General features: G+C 38.6%; 2 protein-coding genes across 2 annotated transcripts in view; both read right to left on the bottom strand.

Moving 5' to 3' along the window:
• Positions 1–162: 162 nt before the first annotated feature.
• ZDHHC23 (zinc finger DHHC-type palmitoyltransferase 23) lies at positions 163–6,318 on the bottom strand. Its single transcript, XM_070943822.1, has 4 exons — positions 6,173–6,318; positions 3,317–4,021; positions 2,069–2,236; positions 163–430 (listed from the first exon to the last, which is right to left on the bottom strand). The coding sequence occupies exons 1-4, from the start codon at positions 6,316–6,318 to the stop codon at positions 163–165; spliced, it is 1,287 nt and encodes a 428-aa protein (XP_070799923.1).
• A 5,436-nt stretch (positions 6,319–11,754) lies between these two features.
• GRAMD1C (GRAM domain containing 1C) overlaps positions 11,755–26,893 on the bottom strand; it is a 59,445-nt gene continuing 44,306 nt past the window's right edge. Inside the window, exons 10-18 of the mRNA XM_070943649.1 lie at positions 25,825–25,968; positions 24,250–24,368; positions 23,503–23,645; positions 22,898–23,001; positions 21,624–21,800; positions 20,679–20,736; positions 18,007–18,117; positions 13,937–14,039; positions 11,755–12,549 (exon numbers count right to left, since the gene is read on the bottom strand). Coding sequence (XP_070799750.1) covers positions 12,472–12,549; positions 13,937–14,039; positions 18,007–18,117; positions 20,679–20,736; positions 21,624–21,800; positions 22,898–23,001; positions 23,503–23,645; positions 24,250–24,368; positions 25,825–25,968 — 1,037 coding nt within the window. The 3' untranslated portion in view covers positions 11,755–12,471. The remainder of the gene's footprint in view (positions 12,550–13,936; positions 14,040–18,006; positions 18,118–20,678; positions 20,737–21,623; positions 21,801–22,897; positions 23,002–23,502; positions 23,646–24,249; positions 24,369–25,824; positions 25,969–26,893) is intronic.

Raw genomic sequence — 26,893 nt, 5'->3', positions numbered from 1 at the left:
TGCAAAACATTTGGCATATGCATGTTTTTGAGAAAGTGGTATTGCAGTTTGCTATATGGCTTTAAAAGGATCTTCGTGCGCCAGTCTTCATTTGCAAGAGATGAGAGCTATTTGCCCAGAACGCCTTTCGATACATGATAAAGTTAATAGTTAAAAATTCCTTCATACGACATCCTCAGCACTCTGCTGCAGATCAGATGAGCGCAAGGTGAAAAACTGGATCCAATTGGATAGAAAACCTTGATTATATTGTCCCGTATCAACCATCATACCCCATAATAACCTCCTTCCAATATTCTCCCGTAATGCAATGCGAGCTTCCCTCTCAGTCATGTTACAGCTGATATTCAAGAGCTGAAGAAGAAGGATGTAGCTCATACCAGAAGTTACAATGGCGCAATACCATACACAGGTGAATGTCAGGGCTGAACTAAATGAGGAACAGAAAGGCATGATTAATACAAAAGTTCATGAACAAAAATTATTTCCCATTGCTAGTCTGGAGCATTCTCCTATTTCTGGTAAACTGCAGTAGCAAGTAAACCATGTGTATAATAATCGAATCCTAATTTGTTAGATTAAATATGGGAATAAAATTAATATTCTTATTCTAACAACGTACAAGATGGAATTATTTGTGGTGACTCTCTGCCACCAAATCACTTCTCCCCCTGGTGATGTGTTTGTTTCCCTTTTTTTAGTATAAAGCTGATCTAGAACAGGGGTCCCCAACCTTTCGAACCTCAGGGACCACTAAATTCATAATTTTAAATCCCACGGATCACTAATATGATCTGCCTAATGACTGGCTGGGTGGGGGTGGCAAGGTGGTCATATGACTGGGTGGGCGTGGCCAACTCGATGTAACTCATAACGAGTGGTACTTTGCAAGCCTCTACTTGCCACCCCTCGCCTCCCTGCCCGGGCTCCTTAGGGCCCCAACAGGAAGCAGTTGTTGGAGCTAAGCAGCCACCACGAGAAAGAGTTGGCAAAACAGCCCACTCAGTTCAAATTGGATCTGACCAAGAAGGAGGCTCAGCAGAAGCCCCTCACTGAGGACTACGAGCATAGGCTTTCCAAGCAGAGGGAAGATCTGTGGGAGTGCAAGGCCAGGTACCGGCACCTGGAAGCTCAGCGGGCTAAGATGTTCAGCCAGTTCCAGGCCATGATGCTGTCCCACTGGAACAAGACCCTCGGGCTCTTTGCCACCAGAGGCACTTCCCTCCAGCCTTCGCCCAAAGCCAGGAGGTCAAAGCAGACCCCAAGTCAAAATTTCTGCCCCCCTCTGATCCGCACAAAAACACCCTGAAGCAGGAGACTCTCTGTAGCAACACAAACGTTCATTGCACGTATCCGGCCCAGGGGCCATAGATTGAGGACCACTGATTTAGTGCAATATAAAAAATGCAAATAATTTTTCTGCGGACCATCAAAATTTTCTTGCGGACCACCAGTGGTCCATGGACCACCAGTTGGTGACCACTGATCTAGAAGGATACTTCTGTCCTTCGGTATGCACCTGTTACCTTTCTAAATGCCCTATCAATTGCCGGTTACTTTATGTGATATCATTTTACTCTTTTTAGCACACATGTCTATGACTATTTTAGGGAGGAAAGATAGAATTAAAATGACTGCATATAAATGGTTTAACTTTTTTCTCCAGAAATAACTTAAATAAACTCAAGATTTTAACCCAATACGGATTATTAAAAAAAGTAAGCCAACGTGGAAGCATACCCCATATAAGTGAAGCTAGAGAATTATACTCTTTTCAATTAAAAAAGACAAGAAAGAACAAAGTATGAGAACTCTCGCTAGCAGTCAAAAAAAGAGCCCAGGACATTTGAGAAGATGGAAATTTCCTCCACAGAAGAATATGTAACATTAAGCTCCCAATGCATCACATTGGAAAGCAATTACATTTTCCTTATGAACGTGCAAAATTTCTCATGTAAATGAGCAAATAAAACTATTCCATAGACTAAAAAAACCACAGAATTCCCACAATTTTCTTCTAGGGATTATCTTGATTTAATCCTATCAAGTTAGTGAGCATTTCTCTCACCTGTATTCTCCATAGACACCAGGACAGTAGAACAGAGCACTGAGGGTGTTTTTTCCTCTACAAATGGTATCCAAAGTCAAAGAAATCCCATATATTGAAGTGAGCAAAAAAAGGAAGAGGGCAAGGACAAAAGCTTGATGGTTCTGTTCTCCAACACAGTTGTTAATCCTCCAAGAAACAAAGGAGAAATATGATATTATAGTAACATGATTTAGAAAAAGGTAGAATCCAAAGTGCCCATTAAATACTTGACTTCATTTTTTAAAAAATCTGAAATAACCGTCTATTCACAGCTTACAAAGTAAACACAACTACTTTGTGATTTGGATGAAAGAAAAGGTACAGGTGTCAAATCAGAAAAGGAAGCAGATATGAGGAGGGGTATTCAAGAGACACTTGTATAAATATAACTCAGGAACATGCTGTATTGCGTAAGAGGAGCTGCTACCAAAAAGATCTCATTGCTGAAACAGGAACAATCTCAACCAGAATTGTTTATGATCTATATTCCAAAAGATTGTATGCCCCAAACGTGCATAAATTCTATTCATATGCTTCAAAGACTATGTGCTTGCTATTTAACAAATGCCTTGCACTAATCTTTATAAAATGAACTTGGGTAAGAATTGTCCAATGTAGCAGATGCTGCACACCACTCACTGTCTGCTTATCTTAATCTGCTCTTCTGTTCACCTCTGCCAAGTTCCATGTCAGTTTTTTTATAAGGAAATCATTCCAAATCTTTGATAAGCCTTATATCCATGGAAGCAATTTAAATGTGCAGATAACTCTGCTTTTCTACCCTACAGAATATGTGAAGCTCTGAAAGAAATCATTCTGGTTTCTTTCATGCGAGTTGGAAAATTAGTAATAATGCTCTGCGGTAGTAGAGCTCATACTGCATTAAACAGGGGGCTATAATAGACGATATCCAAAGTCCCTTCAACTCTTACATCCTGATGGTATGATTTACCTGCAGAAAACCCTGTATTTCACTTCTGCCGCCTCTGGGTAGTAATGGGAACACTGATATTTATAACTTTGAACAGAAATTCCCCAACTAACGGCGAACAAAAGGCAGCCCAAAGATAAAGGCTTAGGAACCCAGTCTGTTCAACAGAGATAACAAGTCTATGGAACCACTCACGTATAGATAAAACCAAGGTAGAACAATATTTCAGAGAGAACTACAGCTTGCTGGCAACAGAAGCATTAGGAAAAAACATCAAGGCCAACTAAGGAACGTACCAGACACAGTGATGATCCAGTCTCTTCACACACCTGCCACATATTCGGCAGTGTCCAGCTCGAGCTGGTTTAACCAACTGACATTTGGTGCACCAGTCCTTTGAGCCCTGACCTGTCTCTGCTTCCAATATTCTGGAGTAGCTCTCAGTGTTAGTGTGTCCAGCAACATCCGAAGCAGGTACTCTGCAAAGCCCATTGGAGTTTCCCAGGCCATTCTTATTGAACATGTTATTACTGCAACTGCCTTGGTGAAGTGCTTTGTCGCTGTTCATTTGGCTGAAAAGATAGCCAGGATCTTTCTTGGCTCGATGTAGGGCTACAAGCATCAGGATTAACCCACAAGTAAGAAGAGCCACCTGACTGTATTCCACATGGCCTCGGGGAACCACTTCCTGGAGAAATACATAGTACATGTAACCTAGGGAGAATAGGCCCAGGCTTAAGAAGAAGAGAGTCTGACCTTTCTTCCTGTGTGTGAGGTAGTAATACCACAGTACTAGTATGGGAAGCGATATCAGGATGACGAGGGCCAAAAGGAAGTGCAAAGCTGCTATGTGAAGGAAAAAAGGAAGCAAGACGATTGGCGGAAGGAGGCTGATATCGATCTTTACAGCCCCTCGAATCCATGGAAAACGGAAACGATCAGTGAAGGTTTCTGTGATTCTCTCCAATATTCCAGGAGGTAAAGATTTGCAAGTCATCCATCTGTTAGGAAAAAACACAGATTCTGCTCATATTAGACCAAACAGAACACGAAATAACATTTCTGCTAGTTTCTGTCACATTAACTTGCACCACATCAGAATTTACAGGGAGAAAATCTTTAGATTCTACTTTTACAGGAGATAAGCATGCTTTTCTAAGGACATGTTCATGAGAAAAAGCAGTAGCACCTTTGGACAGTCACCAGCTCCAGACAAGTTTCTGTTCTTTACATCCCACACAAGGGAAGTAGAATCATAATCCAGCAGAGAGCACATGTCACATTTCAACACTTCCACTTTACTGTCTGCTAATTGAACTGCACCGCAATTCCCATCACTTTCAAATCTAGCAGTGATGAATACTGTAATCCAACACACTTGGGGGGCAGTGATTCAGGGGACACCGATCCATGCTATCAGCAAAAATACAACACTTGGTGGGAAGTTCGTCTTCTGCTTTTACATTTTAACCTATGCAAGACAATAGCATCACTAACCAACAAGGCTATTTGCACAGAAAGAAGGGACCTGTAGACCTAATTAGTCAGAAAGGCATCAGTATGGGAAGACAGAATCTTTTTTTATCCACCTGGACTACCAGGTAGTAGTACCAGGTAAAGGTAGTAGAGTTATCAAGGATGCAGCTGTAGAGATGGTCAACAGTATTAAGTTTCTCAGGATACAGATAAGTAACAATCTGAACTGGTCTCTTCACACATCAGCATTAGTGAAGCGTGCAAACCAGCGTCTGCATTTCCTCTGTTGGATGAGAAGAGCACATCTTTCTCCTCCTGTCCTGGCTACTTTTTACAGAGATATGATTGAGAGTGTTTTAACAAACTGCATCATTGTTTGGTTTGGTGGCAGCAGTGCCTCAGATAGAAAGTCCATTCAGAGAGTGGTAAGGACAGCAGAGAAGATTATAGGAAGCTCGCTTCCTGTCATTCAAGATACTGCTTATAAGCACTATGTGCTTAGAGCTCAAAGCATTGTTAGAGGCCCCACACACCCACTTCACAGTCTGTTTCTGTTGCTCCCCTCTGGGAACAGGTTTCAAAGTATTTCTAACAGGACTACCAGATTCTGTAAAAGCTTTGTTCCCTATGCCATCCGTCTGATAAACTCACAAGATTTGTTTCTCTCACCATGTACACGTATACATCCAAACTAGACAATGTTGTTTTCTGTGTCATATATGTGGGAATATGCATAATTTTTATTTATTTATTTATTTTGTCGTGTTTATGTAGTATATTAGAGGTGGGGACCCTCTGACAGCTCTATGCAATGAAATTTCATTTTAATGTTTGCTGATTAGTGTACATTCAAGTGACAATAAAGTTAGTCTAAGTCTATCAGCAATGTGGGTAGGACCGACAATCTATCCTAACAGGTACCAGGGGTGAAATCCAGCAGGTTCTGACCGGTAGCGGAAATTTTGAGCAGTTCGGAGAACTGGTAGTGGAAATTTTGAGTACTTCGGAGAACCGGCAAATACAACCTCTGGCTGGCCCCCGAGTGAGGTGGGAATGGAGATTTTGCAGTATCATTCCCCTGGAGTAGGGTGGGAATGGAGATTTTGCAGTATCCTTCCCCTGCCATGCTCCCCAAGCCACGCCCACAGAACCGGTAGTAAAAAAATTTGGATTTCACCACTGACAGGTACCATATACTAAACCACGTGAAAATCCAGATCTACCCACCAGAGGTGGGTTTTTGCAACTGGTTCTGACCAATTCTGGAGAACCAGTAGCAGAAATTTTGAGTAGTTGGGAGAACTGGTAGTAAAAATTTTGACTGGCCCCGCCGCCATCTATTCTCTGCCTCCCAAGTCCCAGCTGATAGGGAGGAAATGGGGATTTTGCAGTAACCTTCCCCTGGATTGGGGAAGGAATGGAAATGTTACAGTATCCTTCCCCTGGAGTGGGATGGGAATGGAGATTTTACAGTATCCTTCCCCTGCCACGCCCACCAAGCCATGCCACGCCCACTAAGCCACACCCACAGAACCGGTAGTAAAAAAATGTGAAATCCATCACAGCTACCCATCAAGGCCAGTGACATGCCCACAGCCACGAATCTCCCCGCCTCCTCCCTAACGAAGTCCCAAGCTTGAGGAAATCCTCAGAAAGAGCCCCCACCCCCTCTTTACCTTTCACAGCACTCGTCGAGGTCCTCGCACTCGCAGAGACACGCCGCTAGGTGGCTCCTTTGGCCCTTCCGATCGAGATACTCGCAGCAACAGAGCGTATCTTCCACCTCCTGGGCTCTCGCTCGTTTCCCTGCCCTTTTGACCATGTTTCAGCCACGTACGGTAGCAACACCAACGGGACCTTGCTCCGACCATCGGAAAAGGAGCGTGAGAGAGGGTGCGTGGGTGAGTGGGTAGGGTCACCAGCTTTCCGATCAGACCGAGGACCGTTCAACGCTTTATAAAACTCTGGGTTAAAAGTTAAGTCGTCGAACGCTGAATTTTGAAAAAAGATTCGCCCAGACAAAAGTCGTCGGTAAAACGCTCCCGGGCGGAAAGACTTTCTCCAGGGTAACTCCGCTTATTAGTAACTCCACTTAACTACCTGCGACCGAGCAATACAGGATTCCTGAAAGGAATGGATCCTTTAGAAAGAGCACAGGATTCCTTATTACAGTTACCAGTATTAATAATAATTATAATTTAATTATAATAAGTATAAGTTATTACAGTTACCACGAGAGCAAACTGTAACCTTCATTGTAAGCAATTCTTGCCAAGTCCGTGACTCCCGCGCCCCGCGACTCTCGTGGCGGTCCTGATTTCCAACTCCGTTGAAGGCAAGGAAGGAAAGGAAGGAAGGAAGGCTCCCAGCGCCCCCTTTCCTTTGGCCGCGGCGATTGGTGGGATTCTCGACACGCTCCGCCTTGTTTTATTTTAAGCACTCCTGCTTTCTAGGCACGACCCCTCCCTTCTTGCAGTTCTCCCCTAAGTGTCCTCACGGCAACCTGAAGCTTCCGGCTTCTTTACAACGCCGGTCTTGTCTTCTGTTTTTTTTGTTTCCCCTTTGTGACATCACGGAGATCGGCCCACAGCCGGGAAGATAGCGAAGGCGTGGTTTACCTTCATCCCAGTTAGTGCCGAGGCTTGCCCTGGAGAACATCTGTGAGCGTAGACCCAAAGGTGCTTCTTCAGGAGGCAACTGGACTGTCTTTTTTTTTTCTTTGAAGACGTTTCCCTTCTCAACCTAGAACAGAGGTCTTCAAACTTGGCAGCTTTATGACTTGTGGACTTCAACTTCCAGAATTCTCCAGCCAGCTGTGCTCCAGCAAGACCTCTGACCTAGAAGCTTCATCAGCTGTGACAGGATGATGGGGAATGGAAGGAGGATATATTTCCAATAATGGATGGAAACTGACCAAGGAGAGATTCAACCTAGAAATGAGGAGGAACTTTTTGACAGTGAGAACAATCAAGCAATGGAACAGAAGTTGCCTTTGGAAGTTGTGGGAGCTTCATCACTTGAGACTTTCAAGAAAAGATTGGACTGCCATTTGTCAGAAATGGTGTAGGGTCTCCTGCTTGAGCGGGGGATGGGGGGTGGGGTTGGACTAGATGACCTATAAGGTCCCTTCTGTTTATCTGTATCTGATTATTCTGTCAGAGCTGAAGAACCTTGGATGAGAAGCGAAACGTCTTCAAAGAAAAAACGAGAAAGTCCAGTTGCCTCCTGCAGAAGCACCTTTGGGACAACCATGACCTGGATGACTGAGAATCTCTTTTAGCTATGCAATTTGGGATGAACACTCTTTGAATGGTGTGGGAGTAGGAATGGATTTCCACAGGAAAAAATTGCAGACTACAGGAACCAGAAGCACTACTCAGGTGACCCTGAGGACACAGGTAAACTCCCAGGTGCTTTAAAGACACTCGACCAGCTGTCTGCAAGGAGTATAAATTCTTCCATTCTCCACTATCCTGTCAGAGCTGAAGAAGCTTCTTGGAAGAGAAGCGAAACGTCTTTAAAGAAAAAAAGAAAGTTTCCTGAAAAAGCACCTTTGGGACAACCATGACCTGGATGACTGAGAGTCTCTACAGACTGTGAGCGTAGTCTTTAGAGAACTAGTCCACCATAATCATCCACCATATACATGGTGAAGAGTCCATTGACTATAAATACAGAGAGCAGAGATCATTTAAGCAACACATACTAGATTACAGTACTATTACCAACTACTTTTTGGTCTCGCATTCAGATCCAACCCATGTACGGTAGTTAAATTATGTTGTCAGGAGCTAAAATATGTTGAATTGATGCACAATTCGGATCTTATTACTTTCATGCCCCAAAAGTTTTTGTTCCTGAGTTTTGTCCACCAATCGATTAGGACTGCTTATTTTGGCTGTCTTGCATTTCTCCCCCCATCAAATGAGTTAGGTTCATCGATTGATGGTTAAATTACTTCAGCAAATTTATGATACCATGCCGTAATTACAAGAAGGATATTGGACCAATCGATTACATCTGCGGCAGGCAAAAACTTTTCAGGTCTATTTTGCTAGTGGCAGGCAAAAAAGAAACAATTATAAGGAAGAACACAATGCCTAAAAAAGAAACCTATTTGTATCCATTTTGTAGTCAAAACATACATTTATTCTCAGTTCTTAATATTCACGCATAAAGGCAAAGCTAATGGTATGTCTGTACTTTGCCCATTTCCTGCCATTAAGATGCACTAAAACAGAAAAATCAATTTCATCTTAAACAGTTCAAATTATAAACTAGTGATCATTTTTAGCCATGCCTTGGCTAAAAACCATCACTTGCCATGTAGGTGGATGAGTCAGATCTTATTTCTTATTTTATGAATCCTTTCAAAAGAATTAAAAGGTCTTAACTTACCTTTCTTTTTTAAAAAAAATGTAATTACAGGTTAGTTGAACAACCATTAGGTATATACAGGTAGTTCTTGGTAAGCCACAGTTGAGACCAGAATTTCGGTGGCTAAGCAAGGCAATTGTTAAGTGAGTCAGGCCCAATTTTTTCTGCCATGGTTGTTAAAGTGAATCACTGCAGTTAAGTGAATCATGTAATAAGCAAATCTGGCTTCCCCCATTGACTTTGCTTGTTCAAAGACATCTAGGAAGGTTGCAAATGGCCATCACATAACACCAGGATGCTACAACTGTTGTAAATACATAAGATAAAGTTAAGGTTTCTGCTGTCCAATCATGTCCAACTCTAGGGGTTAGGGTTAGTGGCAGTAGAAGAAATGCAAGTGATCTAGGTTTTTTTTTCACCTGTTTGTAATACAAGACAGCTATTTAATACTGGTGAGTGGAAGATAGAAACTTTTTGCCTAGGTCCATGATACAAAGTAATAATTACATTAAAAGATTCAGAATTAATTAGCTCAATAATGTTTCTCTCTTTACCAAGTAGAGACTTCATTTTCTAATTGCTTTTGGAATAGAATGGAATGGAATGGAATGACAATTGGAAGGAACCTTGGAAGTCTTCTAGTTCAACCCCCATACTATTTCAAAGGGCTGCCCAATCTCTTCTTAAAAATCTCCAGTGGTGGAGCACCCACAATTTCTGAAGGCAAGCCATTCCACTGGTTTATTGTTCTCCTTGTCTGGAAATTTCTCATTTCTAGGTTGGATCTTCCGTTGATTAGTTTCCATCATGTCACCCGTAGTCCTTCTTTTCATTAGATTAGACATACTTAGTTCCTGCAAGTGTTAATATCCTTTAGCCTCCAATAGCCTAATGATCTTTTTGCTTTTCTTTGCAGAAGAAATTAAAACTAGATGCCATATTCCATGTGATCTTACCAAGGCATTATAAAGTGGTGCTAACACTTTATGTGCTCTTGAGTCTACCCCTCTGTTAATGCAGCCTAAACTTGTGTTTTTGGCAGCTGCAGCATACTGCTGGCTCATATTTAAGTTGTTATCCACCAGAACTCCCAGATGCATGTTACTATTGAGCAGGTACCATCTATTCTATACCTGTGCATTTGGTTTTTCTTGCCCAAGTATAAAACCTTACTTTTCACACCACTGAATTCCATTTTATTGGATTGGGCCCAGTGTTCAAGTCTATCAAGATCCTTCCTTCTTGAGCATATTTTCTGGACTGTTAGCTTTTCCCACCAACTTGGTGTCGTCTAAAATTTTGATGAGTACTGGGCCTAAAATAGTACTGCATACTTCCCTTCATGTAGATGTAGTTAAGGACTACACATTGAGTGTGGTTGGTCAGCCAATTATGAATCCATCTGGTGATGCTATTTAACCCATATTTTTCTATCTTATCAAGTAGTAGGTTGTGATCTATTTTATCAAATGCCTTACTGAAATCCAAGTAAGTTATGTCCACAACATTTTGCTGGTCCACTAATTTTGTGATTTTGTCAAAGAATGCAATAAGATTTGTCTGGCATGATCTGTTTTTGACAAACTTGTGTTGGGTTTTGGTTATAAGTTTGCTTACCTCTAGATGTTCACAGATTTGTTATTTATTTTTTCCAGGATCTTCCCAGGAATTGATGTCACACTGATTGGTCCATATTTTCCTGGATCCATTTTTTTCTGTTTTTGAAGATAGGAACAATGTCAGCTCTTTTCCAGGCAACTGATAGTTCCCTGGTGCTCCAGGATCTTTGAAAGATACAGTTCAATTGTTCTATCATGTCTGCCAGCCTCTTCACAACCCTAGGGTGTAATCCATCTGGACCTGGTGTTTTGAACTCGTCTAGAGTGGATAGATATTTTCTTACCATTTCTTGCCTATTTTGATTTGCATTCCTAATCTGTCTTTTATGCTACTGTTTTTGAGAGGTTGGATTTTTTTCCCCCTTTTTGTGTAAAGATAGAGGCAGAGAATGAGTTAAGCAGTTCTGCTTTCTCCCTACTGTCCATCACCCTCCTTGACATCTTCTCCCACTAATGGACCAATCATTTCCTTAAGTTTTTTTCGTAAATTAATCTGGGAAAAACTGCAATGTATGTTTTGAAGCACTTATATTCATATTCCCTTTGACTTGTGTTCAATATTTTGAGATGACACACAACACATTTATATTCAATCATTTCTTTTTTAAAGGAATCTAGCATCCTCTATATTTGGGTAACATATTTCAGTAACATAATATGGTAAGGACACTTGGCAAAGATGAGACAGCAACTGTTATTTTATCAAATTATAAACTAAGAAACTGTAATAGTTTACACTTATTAATACATTGCCATCGATATTAGTACTAGTTGTATTGTGATTAATAATTATTTTTCAAAATCCCTTAGGTGTTTCTGATTCATCAGTTAAACTAGTTTTATATATAAGGACTAAAAAAGCATTTTTGACAAAAGACAAATGAAAATAAAGACTCCTAAACAGAAGTCACAAATAGGATTACTTCCTCTTAACAGAAAGATACGCAGCATAATCAAAACTACACAGTACTGGATGTTCATAATTTTATTTGCATCACACTTTAAATGTTTTTGTTCTTTTTTTATCAGAAGTACAGTTAGAATTTTTTAATGGGATAGTTAGTTTTCTTCATCAGAACGGAAAACTTACATATCACATTCTGCATCTTTAATTGTTACAAGGAACATGATCCCCCAGGCCTTGAAAACTATAAAACTATAAAATGATACAAATATTCTAACAAAGATCTCTCTCTAAGGTTGTAATATATAAATCAAATTATACATTAGTTACTTTTTAAAGATATGTAGGGTTGGTCATTTTTAAATATGACTTCCAGACATGAATGAAAATTCCCTGAGAAATTCTGAGAATTGAAATGATAGCGACTAAGAGGAAGAAATGTTATAATCCATAAAACAAATTCCCCCCAAACAGAAAAAGCTACATGTAAAATTTAGATTTATTCATAGATATCTGGAACAAATAAGCCAAATGTTGGAACAATTTACTTTTTAAGATTTTTTTTACATAGATAAAAGGAACATGAAGTGAAAAACTTTGCATGTGATAAACCAAACATTTTATATTGCATTTTTCATAACACTTAAGATTGTTTCCATCTAAATCTAGTGTTTATTACTTTATACAGTAGAGTGCAGTGGTTTGCTGAAGTGTTTATCAGCAATGTATATATAATTATCAGCTCTCATTTTGTTCTCAAACATTCATTTCCACCAATATTCACAGCTCAAGAAAGTGTTTTCTCTCTCTCTCTCTCTCTCTCTCTCTCACACACACACACACACACACACACACACACACACATACACAGAAACACACATATAAGACATCAAGTGGGTCAGGAAGATTCACAAAGATTCACAAATTCACAAGAAAATTCTTTTTAAAAAAAGCTTATTCCAGAACAACATTTATTATATGTGAAAGTATTGTGATGAAAAGACTGTAATAAAGAAGCAGCTTTATCATCGCAGCAATATATTTTCATTCTTCTTAGTAGCTGGTTTTAGTGACATCAACTTTCAGGGTCCCCATCTTTGATTCTGTTTAGGTGATCAAAACTATGCTGGAGCATAGACAATGAAGTCTTCAGCTGGAGTGATAAAGATTGCATAAGGAATACCCAACAAATTATACTTTGAATCAGAAATGTAATTATTTCCAACCCAAAGCAGTTCTAGGTTTCACAGGAAAGTATTTTTATATCCCATTTTCAGTTGGAGCCCTTAATAAGGACTTGCAAAGATAGAAAGAAGGAGGGACACCAGTTTACTTGGTAGGTAGTGCTATTTTAATTATCAACGGTGTCTCAGACTGAGATAACATCATATATAACACCAATGAAAGTCAGCCAGCATTTATTTAAACTCTAGGTTTCTTCTGTACTATTATTGGCACCAAGGTAATTGTCTATTAAGAGTCAGACCCTTTTAAGAAATTTCCCTGATTCTAATCAATGCAAAATGAAAATGGGGAAAGATAAAGGCTCTCCCATCTCTCTGATTTTGGCTTCACCAGTCTCAACTTCTGCCTCCATTCATGTTAGTGTCCTGCCATTGAAAGACTCTCCAATTTATATTCTCGTATGCTTAAGGACTCCTCTAGATCTGCTTGCCTAGACGACTTTCTTATTTGTCAGAATAATCAGAAGGAAGACCTTTGACTGTTGCAGGATCACTACATTTTTAGTTGGTCACCTCATTTCCAAACTGCTTTTAAAAGCTGTCTCTTTCTGATATTGATTGGTTCTATGCCATTCAGAGGTGGGTTTCAGCAGGTTCTGACCAGTTCTGGAGAACCGGTAGTGGAAATTTTGAGTAGTTCAGAGAACTGATAGTATAAATTCTGACTGGCCCCATCCCCATCTATTCTCTGCCTCCCAAGTCCCAGCTGATTGGGAGGAAATGGGGATTTTGCAGTAATCTTCCCCTGAAGTGGGGTGGGAATGGAGATTTTACAGTATCCTTCCCCTAGCCACGCCCACCAAGCCACGCCCACCAAGCCACACCCACAGAACTGGTAGTAAAAAAAATTGAAACCCACCACTGATGCCATCCCCCTGTTCTAGGGTGGATCAAATTGAAGATTGTACAATGCATCCTTCAGCATTATTCTCAGATGACAGCAGATACAGTATAGCAGATAGTTTATACTGTTATAGCTAGGCCATTCTTGCTGAATATAAGAGACTTCTGAACTAAACCAGTTTTTATACCATTAACTTGCTATAATCATCAAGAATTGTTAGAAAGTAAATGAAAAGCAATGTTGTTTCTTAATCCTCTAGATCAGTGTTTCTCAACCTTGGCAGCTTTAAGATGTGTGGACTGTAATTTCCAGAATGCTGACTTGGGAATTCTGGGAGTTGTAGTCCATACATCTTAAAATTCCTAGGATGGGAAAAACTGCTCTAGTTATTCACAATGATGTCTGTACTTACATATACAGTGGCTCAAAACAATAAGGATCAGAATACTTACCTGTTCAAGCAAAGCTATAGAATCCTTTAACACCCCTTTCACATATTGGGCTTGATTCATACTATGATGAGTTTTCTCCTTTGATGCCACATTAAGGGCTAGACTGAAGAAAGAATAGAACATTAAAATGTAATATATTTGCTTCATCAAATTTAATCATGCTCTCATGTTATTTAATCATGCTCTCATCCAGGGGTGAAATGCTCCCGGTTCGGACCAGATCGCCTGATCCAGTAGCGATGGAGGTGGGTGGTTCGGAGAACCAGTAGCAAAAATCCTGCCCCCCCCCATTGTCCAGCTGAGCCGCACATTCATCAGAGGCTTTTTTTTTATTTTTAAAAGTATTTTTTCTACAACCTCTTTGGCTGAAAAAATGCTTTTAAAAATTAAAAAAAAGCCTCTGTTGATCGCGCGGCTCAGCTGGGATCATCAGAGGCTTTTAAAAGCATTTTTTCTACAACTTCTTTGGCCAAAGAGGTTATAGAAAAAATGGAAAGGGAAAAAAATTAAAGGGAAAAAAAAGCCTCTGCCGATCAGGCAAGTCAGCTGGGATCGTCAGAGGCTTTAAAAAAAAAAAAGCTTCTGCTGATCAGGCAAGTCAGCTGGGATCGTCAGAGGCTTTAAAAAAAAAAAAAGAAAGCCTCTGCCGATCAGGCAAGTCAGCTGGGATCGTCAGAGGCTTTTTTTTTAAAAAAGAAAGCCTCTGCCGATCAGGCAAGTCAGCTGGGATTGTCAGAGGCTTTAAAAAAAAAAAAAAAAGAAAGCCTCTGCCGATCAGGCAAGTCAGCTGGGATCGTCAGAGGCTTTAAAAAAAAAAAAAGCTTCTGCTGATCAGGCAAGTCAGCTGGGATCGTCAGAGGCTTTAAAAAAAAAAAAGAAAGCCTCTGCCGATCAGGCAAGTCAGCTGGGATTGTCAGAGGCTTTTTTTAAAAAAAAGAAAGCCTCTGCCGATCAGGCAAGTCAGCTGGGATCGTCAGAGGCTTTAAAAAAAAAAAAAGAAAGCCTCTGCAACTGGGATCGTCAGAGGCTTTTTTTAAAAAAAAGAAAGCCTCTGCCGATCAGGCAAGTCAGCTGGGATTGTCAGAGGCTTTAAAAGCATTTTTCAGCTGAAGAGGTTGTAGAAAAAATGGTTTTAAAAGTTAAAAAAAAAAAAGTTGGCCACGCCCATTCAGTCATATTACCCCCTACCAAGCCACTCCCACAGAACCGGTAGTAAAAAATTTTACACCACTGCTCTCATCTCTATATTAATTTTACTAGAAAAATCCACACAGTGGATTTCCTAGTAAAGTTCCTAGATTACCACATGATGGATAGAATTTTAATTATCAAATATATTAAGGGAGGCTGAAAAGTTTCAAAGAGTGAATATTACCATTTTGTACAATTTTTGCAAACCTAAGACATTGTTCTACTACGAGTACCATATGGGTGCACCATCATTTCTCATACTGATGTGAAAATAATTGATTATAGGATCATTCAAAATGACAAATAATCAAGTGACTTCCCAAGTAAATTGCCAGTACTGGCATAAAAATAAATATTATGCATTCAAATCTTGCATACATTATCTAGTGAATTCTTGTCAGTGACAACAGTTGTATTAGGGATTCCTAATTTACTTTTTCCTATGCAGAGCAGTGAGTAATGATATTTTTTCAGGCCCTCTGCCATGACTTCCTGGCTTTCCCCATTACTAAGAACTTTCTCATTAAAAAAAAATAATGTCCAAGCACTCCAAGTATGCAAGTTTTTTTTTTAAATAAAAGCAAAGCTTAAATGAAAGGAAATTCCCCTTAGAACTGCTTCGCCAGAGTTGGGTCTTTTGAGTGTGGCTTAATCAGAATTTATTTATGTATTTATACAATATTTCTTCACTATCTCAATTTCTCTTAACTAAGAACAATTTACAAAAAATAAAAGCCAAAATCAATACAATAAAATACACAAGTCAATCCCAAAAGGTTACTGAAAAAGAATGGTTTTCAGAGTTTTGAAATGTGAGAAAATGGACGAGACCTGTATCCTGACCGAAAAAAGGTTTAGATAATGGGTTTAGAATTTTCTATAGTTAAAGTCCCAATACCTTTTTCAAATTCTTTCCCCAAAATGGAAGGTCAGAAATTGTGGATGCTGTTTAATACTGCTGTATTTTTTTTTTAATTTAATTTATATGCCGCCCTTCTCCGGAGACTCAGGGCGGCATACAATGTGTTAAGCAATAGCCTTCATACTTTTGTATATTTTTATACAAAGTCAGTTTATTGCCCCCACAATCTGGGTCCTCATTTTACCTACCTTAGAAAGGATGGAAGGCTGAGTCAACCTTGAGCCTGGTGAGATTTGAACTTGCAGTAATTACAGGCAGCTGATGTTAATAACTGTTAATAACAGTGCTTTAGTCTGCCGGGCCACCAGGCTCTTATTGAGAGGAGAGGAGAGGAGAAATACTGCTGTATTCTTTAGGAGAGGAAACATCTCTGCTCCTTCAAGGTAGATGGTACCTCCCCTCTCTCAAAAAGGTTTAGATCACCTGTCAAATCCAGGCATATACATACTGTCTGGTATTAATTTCCAAATGAATGCAAGTCCTTTTATCCATGAAAAACCTCACATAAACATCATAGTGGCCATTCTTCCTCCTCTCTACCAATAAAGGGTAAAGGTAACATTAGGGTCAATAGACTCAAATCTACAGATGCAATAACAATGGATATTGGTAAGAATACTTTGCCAGTATTATTGCCAAAAATATTGATAATGTTGAGTATATAACCATGTTAATTGCAATCACAATTCATTTCCTCCCAGCATTGACCTAAGCTTTATTTTCTGGAACTCCTTATAGCAATGTTGGCAAACCTTTTCGGCACCAAATGCCGAAATGGAAGTGTGCATGTGCACATGCGCGCCTGCCGGAAACTGGAAGAGCAGCTGCCCGGTGTGCATGCGCACCAGCCATCTTCCGGTTTCTGCACGCATGCATGCCCAAAGACCAGCTCTCTGGTGAGCATGTGCATGCCGGAAACCAGAAGAGCAGCCGGCTAGTGCACATATGCGCACCGGGAAGATGATCTTCCAGTTTCTGGCATGTGCATGTGCACCGGCCACCTGGTTTTCCGGTTTCTAATATACATGTGCGCATGAAGACCAGCTGGCCTGTGCACATGTGCGCGCTGAAACCCAGAAGATCATCTTTCCAGTGTGCGCATGGTCACCAGCCGGCTTCTCTTCCAGTTTCCAGCACTCCCATGTGCGTGAAGACCAGCTGGCCAGCGCGCCACAAGCCAGAAGAGCAATGGGTGATGGCTCACATGCCCAGAGAGATGGCTCTGTGTGCCACTTCCGACACACGTGCCATAGGTTCGCCATCATGGCCTTATAGAATTAAGGAATTCTTTTGGTATCTGTAATACAGGAGAGATGGCTTGGGGCAATTATTCACCTCTGAGTTCCAAAGTACAAGCTCGTGGGCAGCTGGGAAAAAAATCTAGACATCCCCAAGACAATCTGAACTGATTAGGTGCCTTCAGTGAAATATTTTAACTGGCCCACCCCCAATCAAGCAAAGTGGCAACATAGATATGCACCCGAGAATGTTAACCGTTTTCTGCCATGGATGGATCAATGTCCTCAATTTTTATGATAAATCATCAACCAATTCCAAAAATTAACAAAACTCAGCAATATCAGTAAGAGAATATGGTAGTACAAAATTATAGGAGACCTATGCTTTTCTTAGGTGACTGCACAGCAAATCTCTGACCAATAAAATACCACCCAGAGGCCATTTCTGTTGAATCTCAGTGGAAAAAGTTATCCATTATATATCCTGCATGAAGAGCTTAATGAGCTTAATATGTCTAAAACTGGTTTGGCAGCATTCCAATTTCAATGCAGATCTTTTGAGCAATTTTAAAGTGCTTTTGCTAAGTTGTACATTTTTCACTAGCTTCAGTTTTCAGGTGAACTGCAATATGTAAACCTAACATTTGCATTAACTAATATTAGCCCACTGGGAGCATGGAGGAAGAGACAAATGACAGAACAAAACAAAAAATACTCACATTGTTGACCCTTCTTCCTGAAGTTGAACATGGTACAATGACTGAGCTGCACGCTCAATCTTTGACAATTTCAGGAACAGTGCCACATTCAGAAAAACCAGCAGCACTAAACTGGAAAAAATCCAAACAAATGGACAGTTTTCGTTATCATTACTAATTCTTGCAAAAGCATTCTTAATGACAAGAATAAATAATATAAATATTTATAGCTTCATGACAACTTTAGCAAGATAATTAAAGCTTTTGAAGTGTAAGGTATATATAGTACTGTAAAAATGATACAAACTGTGTTCTTACAACACATTAGTCATCTCACATTCAGGCTAAGTGTGGCATTTGAGTCCAACTGTAAACTAAATTGTGGCTCTAGAACAGGGTTGTCAAACTCGTGGCCCACAGACTGGATGTGTCATGCCCACCTCAGCTCCTCAAATGGGAAAAACGTCACGTGACGGCAACGTGACGCGGCAAGTTTGACACCCTTGCTTTAGAATGTGGATAAAGAAAACATAATAGATAGCAAACCACACTCCTAATTAGCACTGATGATGTTATCTAGTTTGGTAATGAAATATCTGCAAGAAAACAAGCAAGCTCAGAGAGCACCAAGGAGCCCACATTTCAACCCCGAGCCACAAATATTCTCCTTTATATAATCTGTTTGCAGATCATACAGAATAGAATCAAATTCAGGCAATTAAATATGTCTCCTTTCATCTTCCTGGACCAATCCCCTGATATATATTGTCAGGATAAGCCACAACTATAATCAATTTTGATCACTTTGGAGAAAAGACTGAATGCAAATCTGTATGTGATATGTGCCATATGATATTGACAATAAAGATTAAGAGATTGTGTGTGTGAAATTGAAGAGGACTAATTCCAAAACATTCTGCATTTTCCTTTGTGATAGCTTTTAGGTGCTCTTTATTTTAGTGGAATATTTTGTTCAGAAGCTCAAGGCAATATACATGGCATTCCCTCCTCTTATTTTTCCCATAACAATCACCATGTTTATCTCAAGAGGATTTAGAATGACTGGCTCAAAGTCACTCAGTGAACTTCTTTGGCCGAGACTTCACTTGAACTGGTTTCCCCATGCACTATGCAAGGTATAAATTCCCTGAATAAATTGTTGTGATATATAGACAATTTTTTCCTGGTAAGCAGGGTGTTTGCATGCAGACCCTTTATAAGCAATCCTGGGGGTTAGTTGAAGAAATTGGGAGTCTCTTTTGCAGAGACATTCTATAGCCTGAAGAAAACACCTTCTTGCAAATCAAACAATGCATGGACCAGTGCAACAGTGAGATCTGGAAGTAATTCTGTATCTTAATTACAAATTTTCAGGTTCTCGCTAGGGGCAAGAAACAGGATCCTGCAGATAAGAAGGATGAGCAGCTAATTATCAGAGTAATAACTACAAACCTTTCTAAGCATTCCAAACATTATTTGGAAAGTATGAGGAAGGAAGAAACAGCCTATATTTTCAATTCCACCACTATCATCTATCATCAAATCAAACCTTTATTGTCAATGCACAACATGTGTACAATGAAATTGAATGAAATTGAATCATCATGTCCAGTGAATGTTTAAAGCACAGAGCTTATTTTACTCCTGATGGCTTTATGTACAACACAGGACTCTAGTTTTCCAGAGGTTCATATCACTTCTTAAGTGCACTATATCCACAAAAAGCTTATCTTTTCTGCTCTCCTGGCTTGAGAAAGGGTCCATATACAATATCAATCTTCATATGTAATAGACGCAAATATCAGTAAGCTAAATTAACTTTTTCTTCATATTTAATTGTTTGTTTGTTAAATAAACCATAAAACCATGATAGATGGTATCAAAGGCCGCTAAGAGGTCAAGGAAAGTGAGAATGGTTGCACTACTCCCATCCCATTCCCCCAGAGATTGTCCACAAGTGCGACCAAGGCTGTCTGTGTCTCATAGCTGGGCCTAAATCCTGACTGAAAGCGGTCCAGGAAATCCATTTCATCCAGGACCCTCTGGAGCTGTCAATTTCACTACCTTCCCCAAAAAGGAAAGATGACAGACTGGATGAAAGTTGTCCACGCAGGTGGGGTTGAGATTTTTTTTTTTTAAAGGAAGAGGACAAACCAGGGCCTCCTTAAAAGGTCCCGGGAATGTCTCCTCTTGCAGTGAGGAATTTATTACTGCATGAACCCACTACCAGTCACCCTCCTGGAGACTTCTACCAGACAGGAAGTATAAGGGGCTAACTGACAGGTGGTTGCATTGAAAATACAGAGGGTTCTGTCCACTTTCTTAGATCCAACAGGGTCAAACTGTTACCAGATTACTGGGCAAGATGACTCTCTAGGTTTCTCATACAGATTTGCACTACAAATCCAAACAATTTTATCTGACAAGTGCTCAACAGTTTCTTCTGCACGTCCCTGAAGATGATTATCTGACCACCACTATCCTGGCCAAGGAGGGATTGGGTGATCCGCAACAGGGTTGATGGGTGATACTCTGCAGATGCAATAGGAACAGAGAAATGGTATTGTTTCACCATTTTTACTGCCATACTATAGGTCTTAATAGCAGCTGTAAGACATGTCCAGTCAGAGCCAGCCTTCATTTAGCTGCTGTAAGAAGTCTTGAACCAAAAGAAGTATCAAGCAAGTACTTACAAAATACTCATTGCCACTATGATGATGATGGTTTTATTTGTAGCGTTCTTCTTCATTCCTGTCAAGCAAGGAAAATACCTTTACAACATTCTAATTTTGAAATTCAGTTAACCTGATTTTACTAAATCCCTTTGCTGAAGATTTGTCTCCCTCAAAGCAGGAAAACAGTTCAAGGTTATGCCTGATCTGGATGCTTTTTGAACATAAGATAAAAACTCGCTTGACTTAAACTTGAATCTGGTGACTATATGGACAGGCCCATGATATTTTCTTGGTAACAGTACAGAACTAGTTTGTCTCTGCCTTTTTCTCTACCTTTTTCTTCCTACTCTAGCCCACAGCTTCATATTTTGGGTAGGTCTCCTACCTATAAACTAGGCCAGAACCCTTAGTCTTTTTCAGAGCAGCCAAGGTCACTAAATGCTGCCACTTAAATTGTCTAAAATTAGAGTTGGAGGGGGCAAAGGGAGATGGTACATTAAATGATGCCATAAGGATTTCAACACAATTATTTTTAAAAGCAGTTAGTACATGGCCATATGCAAATCTCATTCAATGTGCTATGACTAACATAGCAAGAAAAACTTCAGTATTCTAGAAAGTAAGTGCAATTTTACAAAAAGGCTCATAATTATTTCAGAATTTAAAATGGTGGTTGTAGATGGAAAATACAACCATAGCTGCATAAGTAATATATCAAGTAGCTTATGTCAATTATCCAGAATATAAGGCTTTGTATGCCAACAGCATTTTCCTTGAACTTTCTTTACAATTAGCTGCACCACACATATTTATGTTGAAATACTCTGGATTTGCTGCATATGGACAAGCAAGAAAAGCCTGTATGACACTTGTGCAGAAATACTATGACCTCTAGTACTAAAATAAACAACGCCTTCAGTTTCATAAATAGCTGGGGGGGGGAATATTTCTACTTGAACCCACCTGTATTCCCAAGAGGTATTGTTCTTTTGTCTTCTGTAGAATCTTGTATAGAGTGTTTAGGAAGTGTTTCTTCTGAATTCCGCTGTAAAATCCATCTTCTCCTTCTTAGGACACCAAGTTTTGCAGGATCCTCAATAGGTTTGTTTATTCCATATTCTTCCTTTAGTAATTCTGATTCTACAAATGACAGAATCAGTTTTCCAGTTTTTACTTTATAGTTTCTATTTTTTTTTTAAGCTAACCTTCTGGAACAGCATCCATGTATTTTGAGATTTCTGTTGTCAGAAATCATAGTTTAATTTAATACCAGCTAAAAATTGTGGGAAATTGGTCTGATAATATCTGGCGGGCAAGTGGAAGGAAAGTGTTTTATGACATTTACAGATTGCTGGCCCAAACTCCACTACTAAGAAGTTCATTAATTTTATTCACGTCTGTTTCTCTTTATGTCTCTCTCTCTTAACAAATAATCATTTATATTTACAAAATGATAGTTTAAATCAGCAGTATGACAAGAATCAGATCTGCCTACTGAAATGCAGAAACTGCACTTTCCACTTAAGAAAAAACAAGAAATGTACATTTGATATACTGATAAATGTTACATTTTAAAAAAGACAAAGAAAATGAAGCCAAGATAAGCTTTTCTTTAAAAAACAAAAAACCCAATTACTTGATTTTGAAACTCAGTAAATCTTGAATTTCATACAGAATCAACCTGAAAATTTCATTATACTACATACAGTAGAAACAATACTGGAATAGTAATATGATTTTATTTTATTTTTGGATCTTCTACCTTGAAATTATCATAAACTGGTTCAAGATTTCTAGGAAAGAAATGGCGAGCTGAACATGGTTCCATTAAGACCATGATGGAAAAAAGATGATTCCTCTCTGGACAAAGAGATTTTGATTTTGGAAAGTTACAAATGAATAAATGGTCCAGATGAATTTGAAGTAACATTTTGAAATCAGTTATAAAACCTTTGCCTGGAAAATGCTGTTGTTTTAAATTCTTAAAAGAAAAAATGATTGCTTGGAATTTTGAAGGATGGACACTAGAGGGATCAGAATGAATAAAAATTTACAATTAAATTTGACTTATTAATACCAAATGAAGCAAAATACTTTTGCATTGATGTATTGAAGTACATTTGTGATCAATAGACCCAGAATGCAGCAGTTCTTCACTATTTCTAAATAGCCAAGCTAATTAAATATAAAAGCCATGAATACCATTGTCAAGAATGATGGCAAAATACCATACTTACCAAGTTGTTTAAAATTTTCCTGGATACCTCCCCATGTATTCTTTTCAATTATATTCTTGACAAGCCCCCATGGTTGTTTTTTGTATTTCACATCTGAGGAAATCCTGTAACAAACAAGAATAAAGCTAGCAACTGATTGGAATACAACTATAGGTAAGATCAGCATTTTCATCCATTTTGAGAGCAATTTTTGCAGGCTTTCAGCTTCAGGTAAGAAGCTGTATACACAAAACAAAGCATGATCACTAAGGTAACATCTTGAACACAAACGCTGAGAGCTGAATGAGGAAATAGAGAAAATAGCTGCTTCACAACTCTATGTAACTTTGGATGACAGATGCACCATACATTCATAGATTTGTAGGGCATATAGATCATAGAGCCAATATTAGTTTGTTGAAAAAAATTCTACTAAAACTTTCATAGGGGAAAAAAGTGAAACTAAAAAAAGAGCAAACATTTTTTCAGTCAAGAGATCATTTTCCAATCATCTAAGTATACAAATTAAAGCCTGGCATTCCTAAGCTTCCTTGTTTTACCGAACTGAGAAAAGCTGTCTTTTACGATTTCCAGTTTTACTACTGTCATTAAACGAAATGTCTCACCGGAGTCTGCATTTTTGACTGGACATATGAGAGATACTGTAACTGTACACAGTGTAGAAGTAATCATGGTAAGGCACATCATGTGTCACCACCTCTGCATCTACTTGGTAAGACCGATCTTTGTGGCTTCGTTTATGCAGCACCTAATATGGAAGCAGAAAAGAACTCTTTTTTAAAAAAAAATGCTGATGTTCAAAAACTAACTGAGAAAACTTTTGCACCACAATAAATGTAGAAGTCCTGAAAGAAAGTATACTTCTAAAATGATCACACTACATAGTTGTGTATATCCTAACACGGCTTTTCTCAACATATTGCCTCAAGTGGAAATTGAACTTAGTTCTCTATAATTCCAAGCCAAAATACTGATCAGAAATTATGAGAATTGTTGCTCAAGGACAGTTGTAGAGCACTAGTTTTGGGGAAAGCAAGTCTAGAATAAGTTTAATGATGCCCAACGTCTTCTATTTTTTTCCCGATATTCTGTCAATGGATAACCAAAGATAGATAGCACATCTTTGCAATCCTTTCTTTTAAAGCTTCATCTGCTGCAAAATGTAGTGGAATGAATAGTGATGGGCTTGCCTCAGCATGTCCACATAATATCAACACTCCACAAACTGCACTTATTCTAATTTGCTACCAAATGGCTATCACCTATAAAGCTCTACATAGCATAGACCCCAACTTTTTGTATTCTGTAGTTTCCGCCAGTTCAGTGCAATCTGATACAATTGAGTTTTATACCTGTTTTTCTGTTGCAGTTGTGAATTTTCCAATAAGTGGATTGTTAAGTATAATTCTGTAAGTCAGGGTCCTGAGTTGATTGCCTCTATTATCTTGGTTCCACGAAGTTGATACAATATCTAAAGCCAAAAATATAAGTCATTATCGCTATTCATTTATACAGTATCATTTAGCAACCTTAAACCATACATGCAAGGCAAAGTGAATTGAACTACGAAATTATCATATAACATGTGGTATACAGTAATGGATTTTAAATAATTAATCCCCAAGTTTATTATTCTGAAACTGGCTTGAACCATTATGATAAAGATTGAGATTGTGTCCATAAATGAGTGCTTTCTTCTGGATTTTTTTTTCTATATATATTAAAATATATTTGGGGTTTAACCCCATCATATTATAGCAGTGGTTAAATCTATAAGTGTTGTGTTGAGGCAGGAAAACATACAGCAAAAACTATTCAGAACAGAAAAGTAAATATGCAACCAGGCAAATGAAATAAAACAATAAATAAAACAAAAAAAAAACCAATGAAATGAAATAAACAATAAAACAAAACAAAGCAAAATGTTGGTGGTATTTTTAACAGCAGCCTACAATTAATTGCAATGCCCTAAAAGAAACCTACTAATGGGACCATTGTTTTCTGCAACAATCTATTTTTATCTACATTAGAAAAAGTTCTTTAAAAAAGCACAAACCTTCTATTTAGTTAGAAAAGCATGTGAAACATTAATCATAGTAAAGGAATTTTAATTAATTAAAGTAAGATCTATCAGTGCAATAACAATAACGTATCAGTGGTGTTCTCTGATATCAGCTGAACTGAAACTTAATACAAAATTATGGTGAGGGTTAATCATTAGTTGTGTGCAAAACTTTTTGAATGAAAACTGTTTAAACGTGGAATCACCTAATGTTTGGATGCACTTCTGCTTTCTCTACTCAGGTGATCAGTGCTCCATTTTATAAATTCATTCTTCTCTCTACAGTATGATAACCTATTGTATCCATCTGCATTTTGTTAATTCAATATAACTTGCAAAGAAATATCAAATTGTGATTTCAAATCCACATGGGTTGATTGCGAATAAGCCATAACTTGTGAGCATGTTTATATTCTGACAATGACTGTCATTTCCTAGCTTTAAAAAAAGTCAAGATATGCATAGTTCTGAACAGGAAAACAAAGCCAAAATACTGCAGTTAAAACCCCATTGCATCCAAACATTCAGTTATATCTAAAGGCTGAATAACCTTCTCAAAAACCAAGATCTGAGCTAAATTTAAACCATTGTTTGTTTCAGAATGATTATTAATTATTAATAGATTCTCAATTCAGATGTTATCCAGACATGTTTTTTTTTTACTTGTTTGCCCAGTCAAGCAAAGGGAAGAGCAAAAGAAGTGGTATATAGTCATCAGAATGCAACCATGAAAAAAATGGGTTTGCATTATATTTGAACCCAGTCTTTGTATCAGTTGCTTTTAACACAATATTATTCATCTTGTTAAAAGGGAGATTAACTTGTTTTTTTCTCAATGTAGACAGTACAAATTAAAATAATTTACCTGTTATATTTCTAGTCCTCAGATATGTCTGTATGAAATGGGAATTGGTGAAAAGCATTTCAAACAGCTTATCTGCACCAATACGGAAAATGCGATTAATAAAGAGTTTTCCATGGAGTTCACACTCAAGGATGGCTTCCTCAGCTATTGGAGAAGAGTTTAAAACACAGGTTAAGAACTCTGTTAACAGTTACCTCAGAAAAAATATATCCCAAAAGATGAAATTGTCTGCACTACTTAAAGGACATCAAAAGTACAATTATGTGAGACAATTTGATTAAATTTATCAAATGCAGGTAATGGACAGAGTAGTTCCTCTTCCCAGCAACTTTCCTGCCAAAATTCCCTAAATGGAAATCTCCAAATATATTTTAGAAAACACCTTAAGCATTTATGGCAGTTTAGAATTAGAAGACTTAATGAAAATTTGTCAGTTTACTTGCCTACAAAGTGTGAAGGATTCTAGAAATCTACACTTATGAAGGCAGGGATGAAATCCAGCAGGTTCTGACAGGTTCTGGAGAACTGGTAGTGGAAATTTTGAGAAGTTCAGCGAACCGGTAGTGGAAATTTTGAGTAGTTTGGAGAACCGGAAAATACCACCTGGCCCCAGAGTGAGGTGGGAATGGAGATTTTCCAATAGCCTTCCCCCAGGAATGGGGATTTTGCAGTATCCTTCCCCTGGAGTGGGGTGCGAATGGAAATTTTGCAGTATGCTTCCCCTGGAGTGGGGTGGGATTGGAGATTTTGCAGTATCCTTCCCCTGCCACACCCACCAAGCCATGCTCACAGAACCGGTAGTAAAAAAAATTGGATTTCACCACTGTATGAAGGACTTTAAAAAGCATCCCTTGATGTTGAAGGTGGTGACAGGAGAAACAAGAACAAAACTTACAAAAGAATAATCAAAGATACTATGAAATATATGCAAAAAGGAGGAGGAGGAGAAGGAGATTTTATCAGATAATCCATTTAATCTTAATTCATCAATGGACTGGAAAAGAAAGAAAATAGTTGAGTTGTAACTGTAAGTATGGAAGGAAGATTCTTCATCATTAAAATAAAACAA

The sequence above is a fragment of the Pituophis catenifer genome, unplaced genomic scaffold, assembly GCF_029215685.1.
Source record: "Pituophis catenifer annectens isolate HBS135680 unplaced genomic scaffold, rPitCat1.0.hap2 SCAF_4, whole genome shotgun sequence".
In the NCBI taxonomy this organism is placed as follows: Eukaryota; Metazoa; Chordata; class Lepidosauria; order Squamata; family Colubridae; genus Pituophis; species Pituophis catenifer.
Note: the sequence above shows the minus strand (reverse complement) of the source record. Positions and strands in the feature narration are given on the sequence as shown.

What these genes read in the sequence shown, in the direction of transcription:
- ZDHHC23 (XM_070943822.1), bottom strand. Translation starts at nt 6,318, where the DNA reads ATGGTCAAAAGGGCAGGGAAACGAGCGAGAGCCCAGGAGGTGGAAGAT. An exon ending in CTCGACGAGTGCTGTGAAAG is followed by an intron (nt 4,022 to 6,172) that starts GTAAAGAGGGGG and finishes TTTTCCTAACAG; the next exon opens with ATGGATGACTTGCAAATCTT. An exon ending in CTGGATCATCACTGTGTCTG is followed by an intron (nt 2,237 to 3,316) that starts GTACGTTCCTTA and finishes TGTTTCTTGGAG; the next exon opens with GATTAACAACTGTGTTGGAG.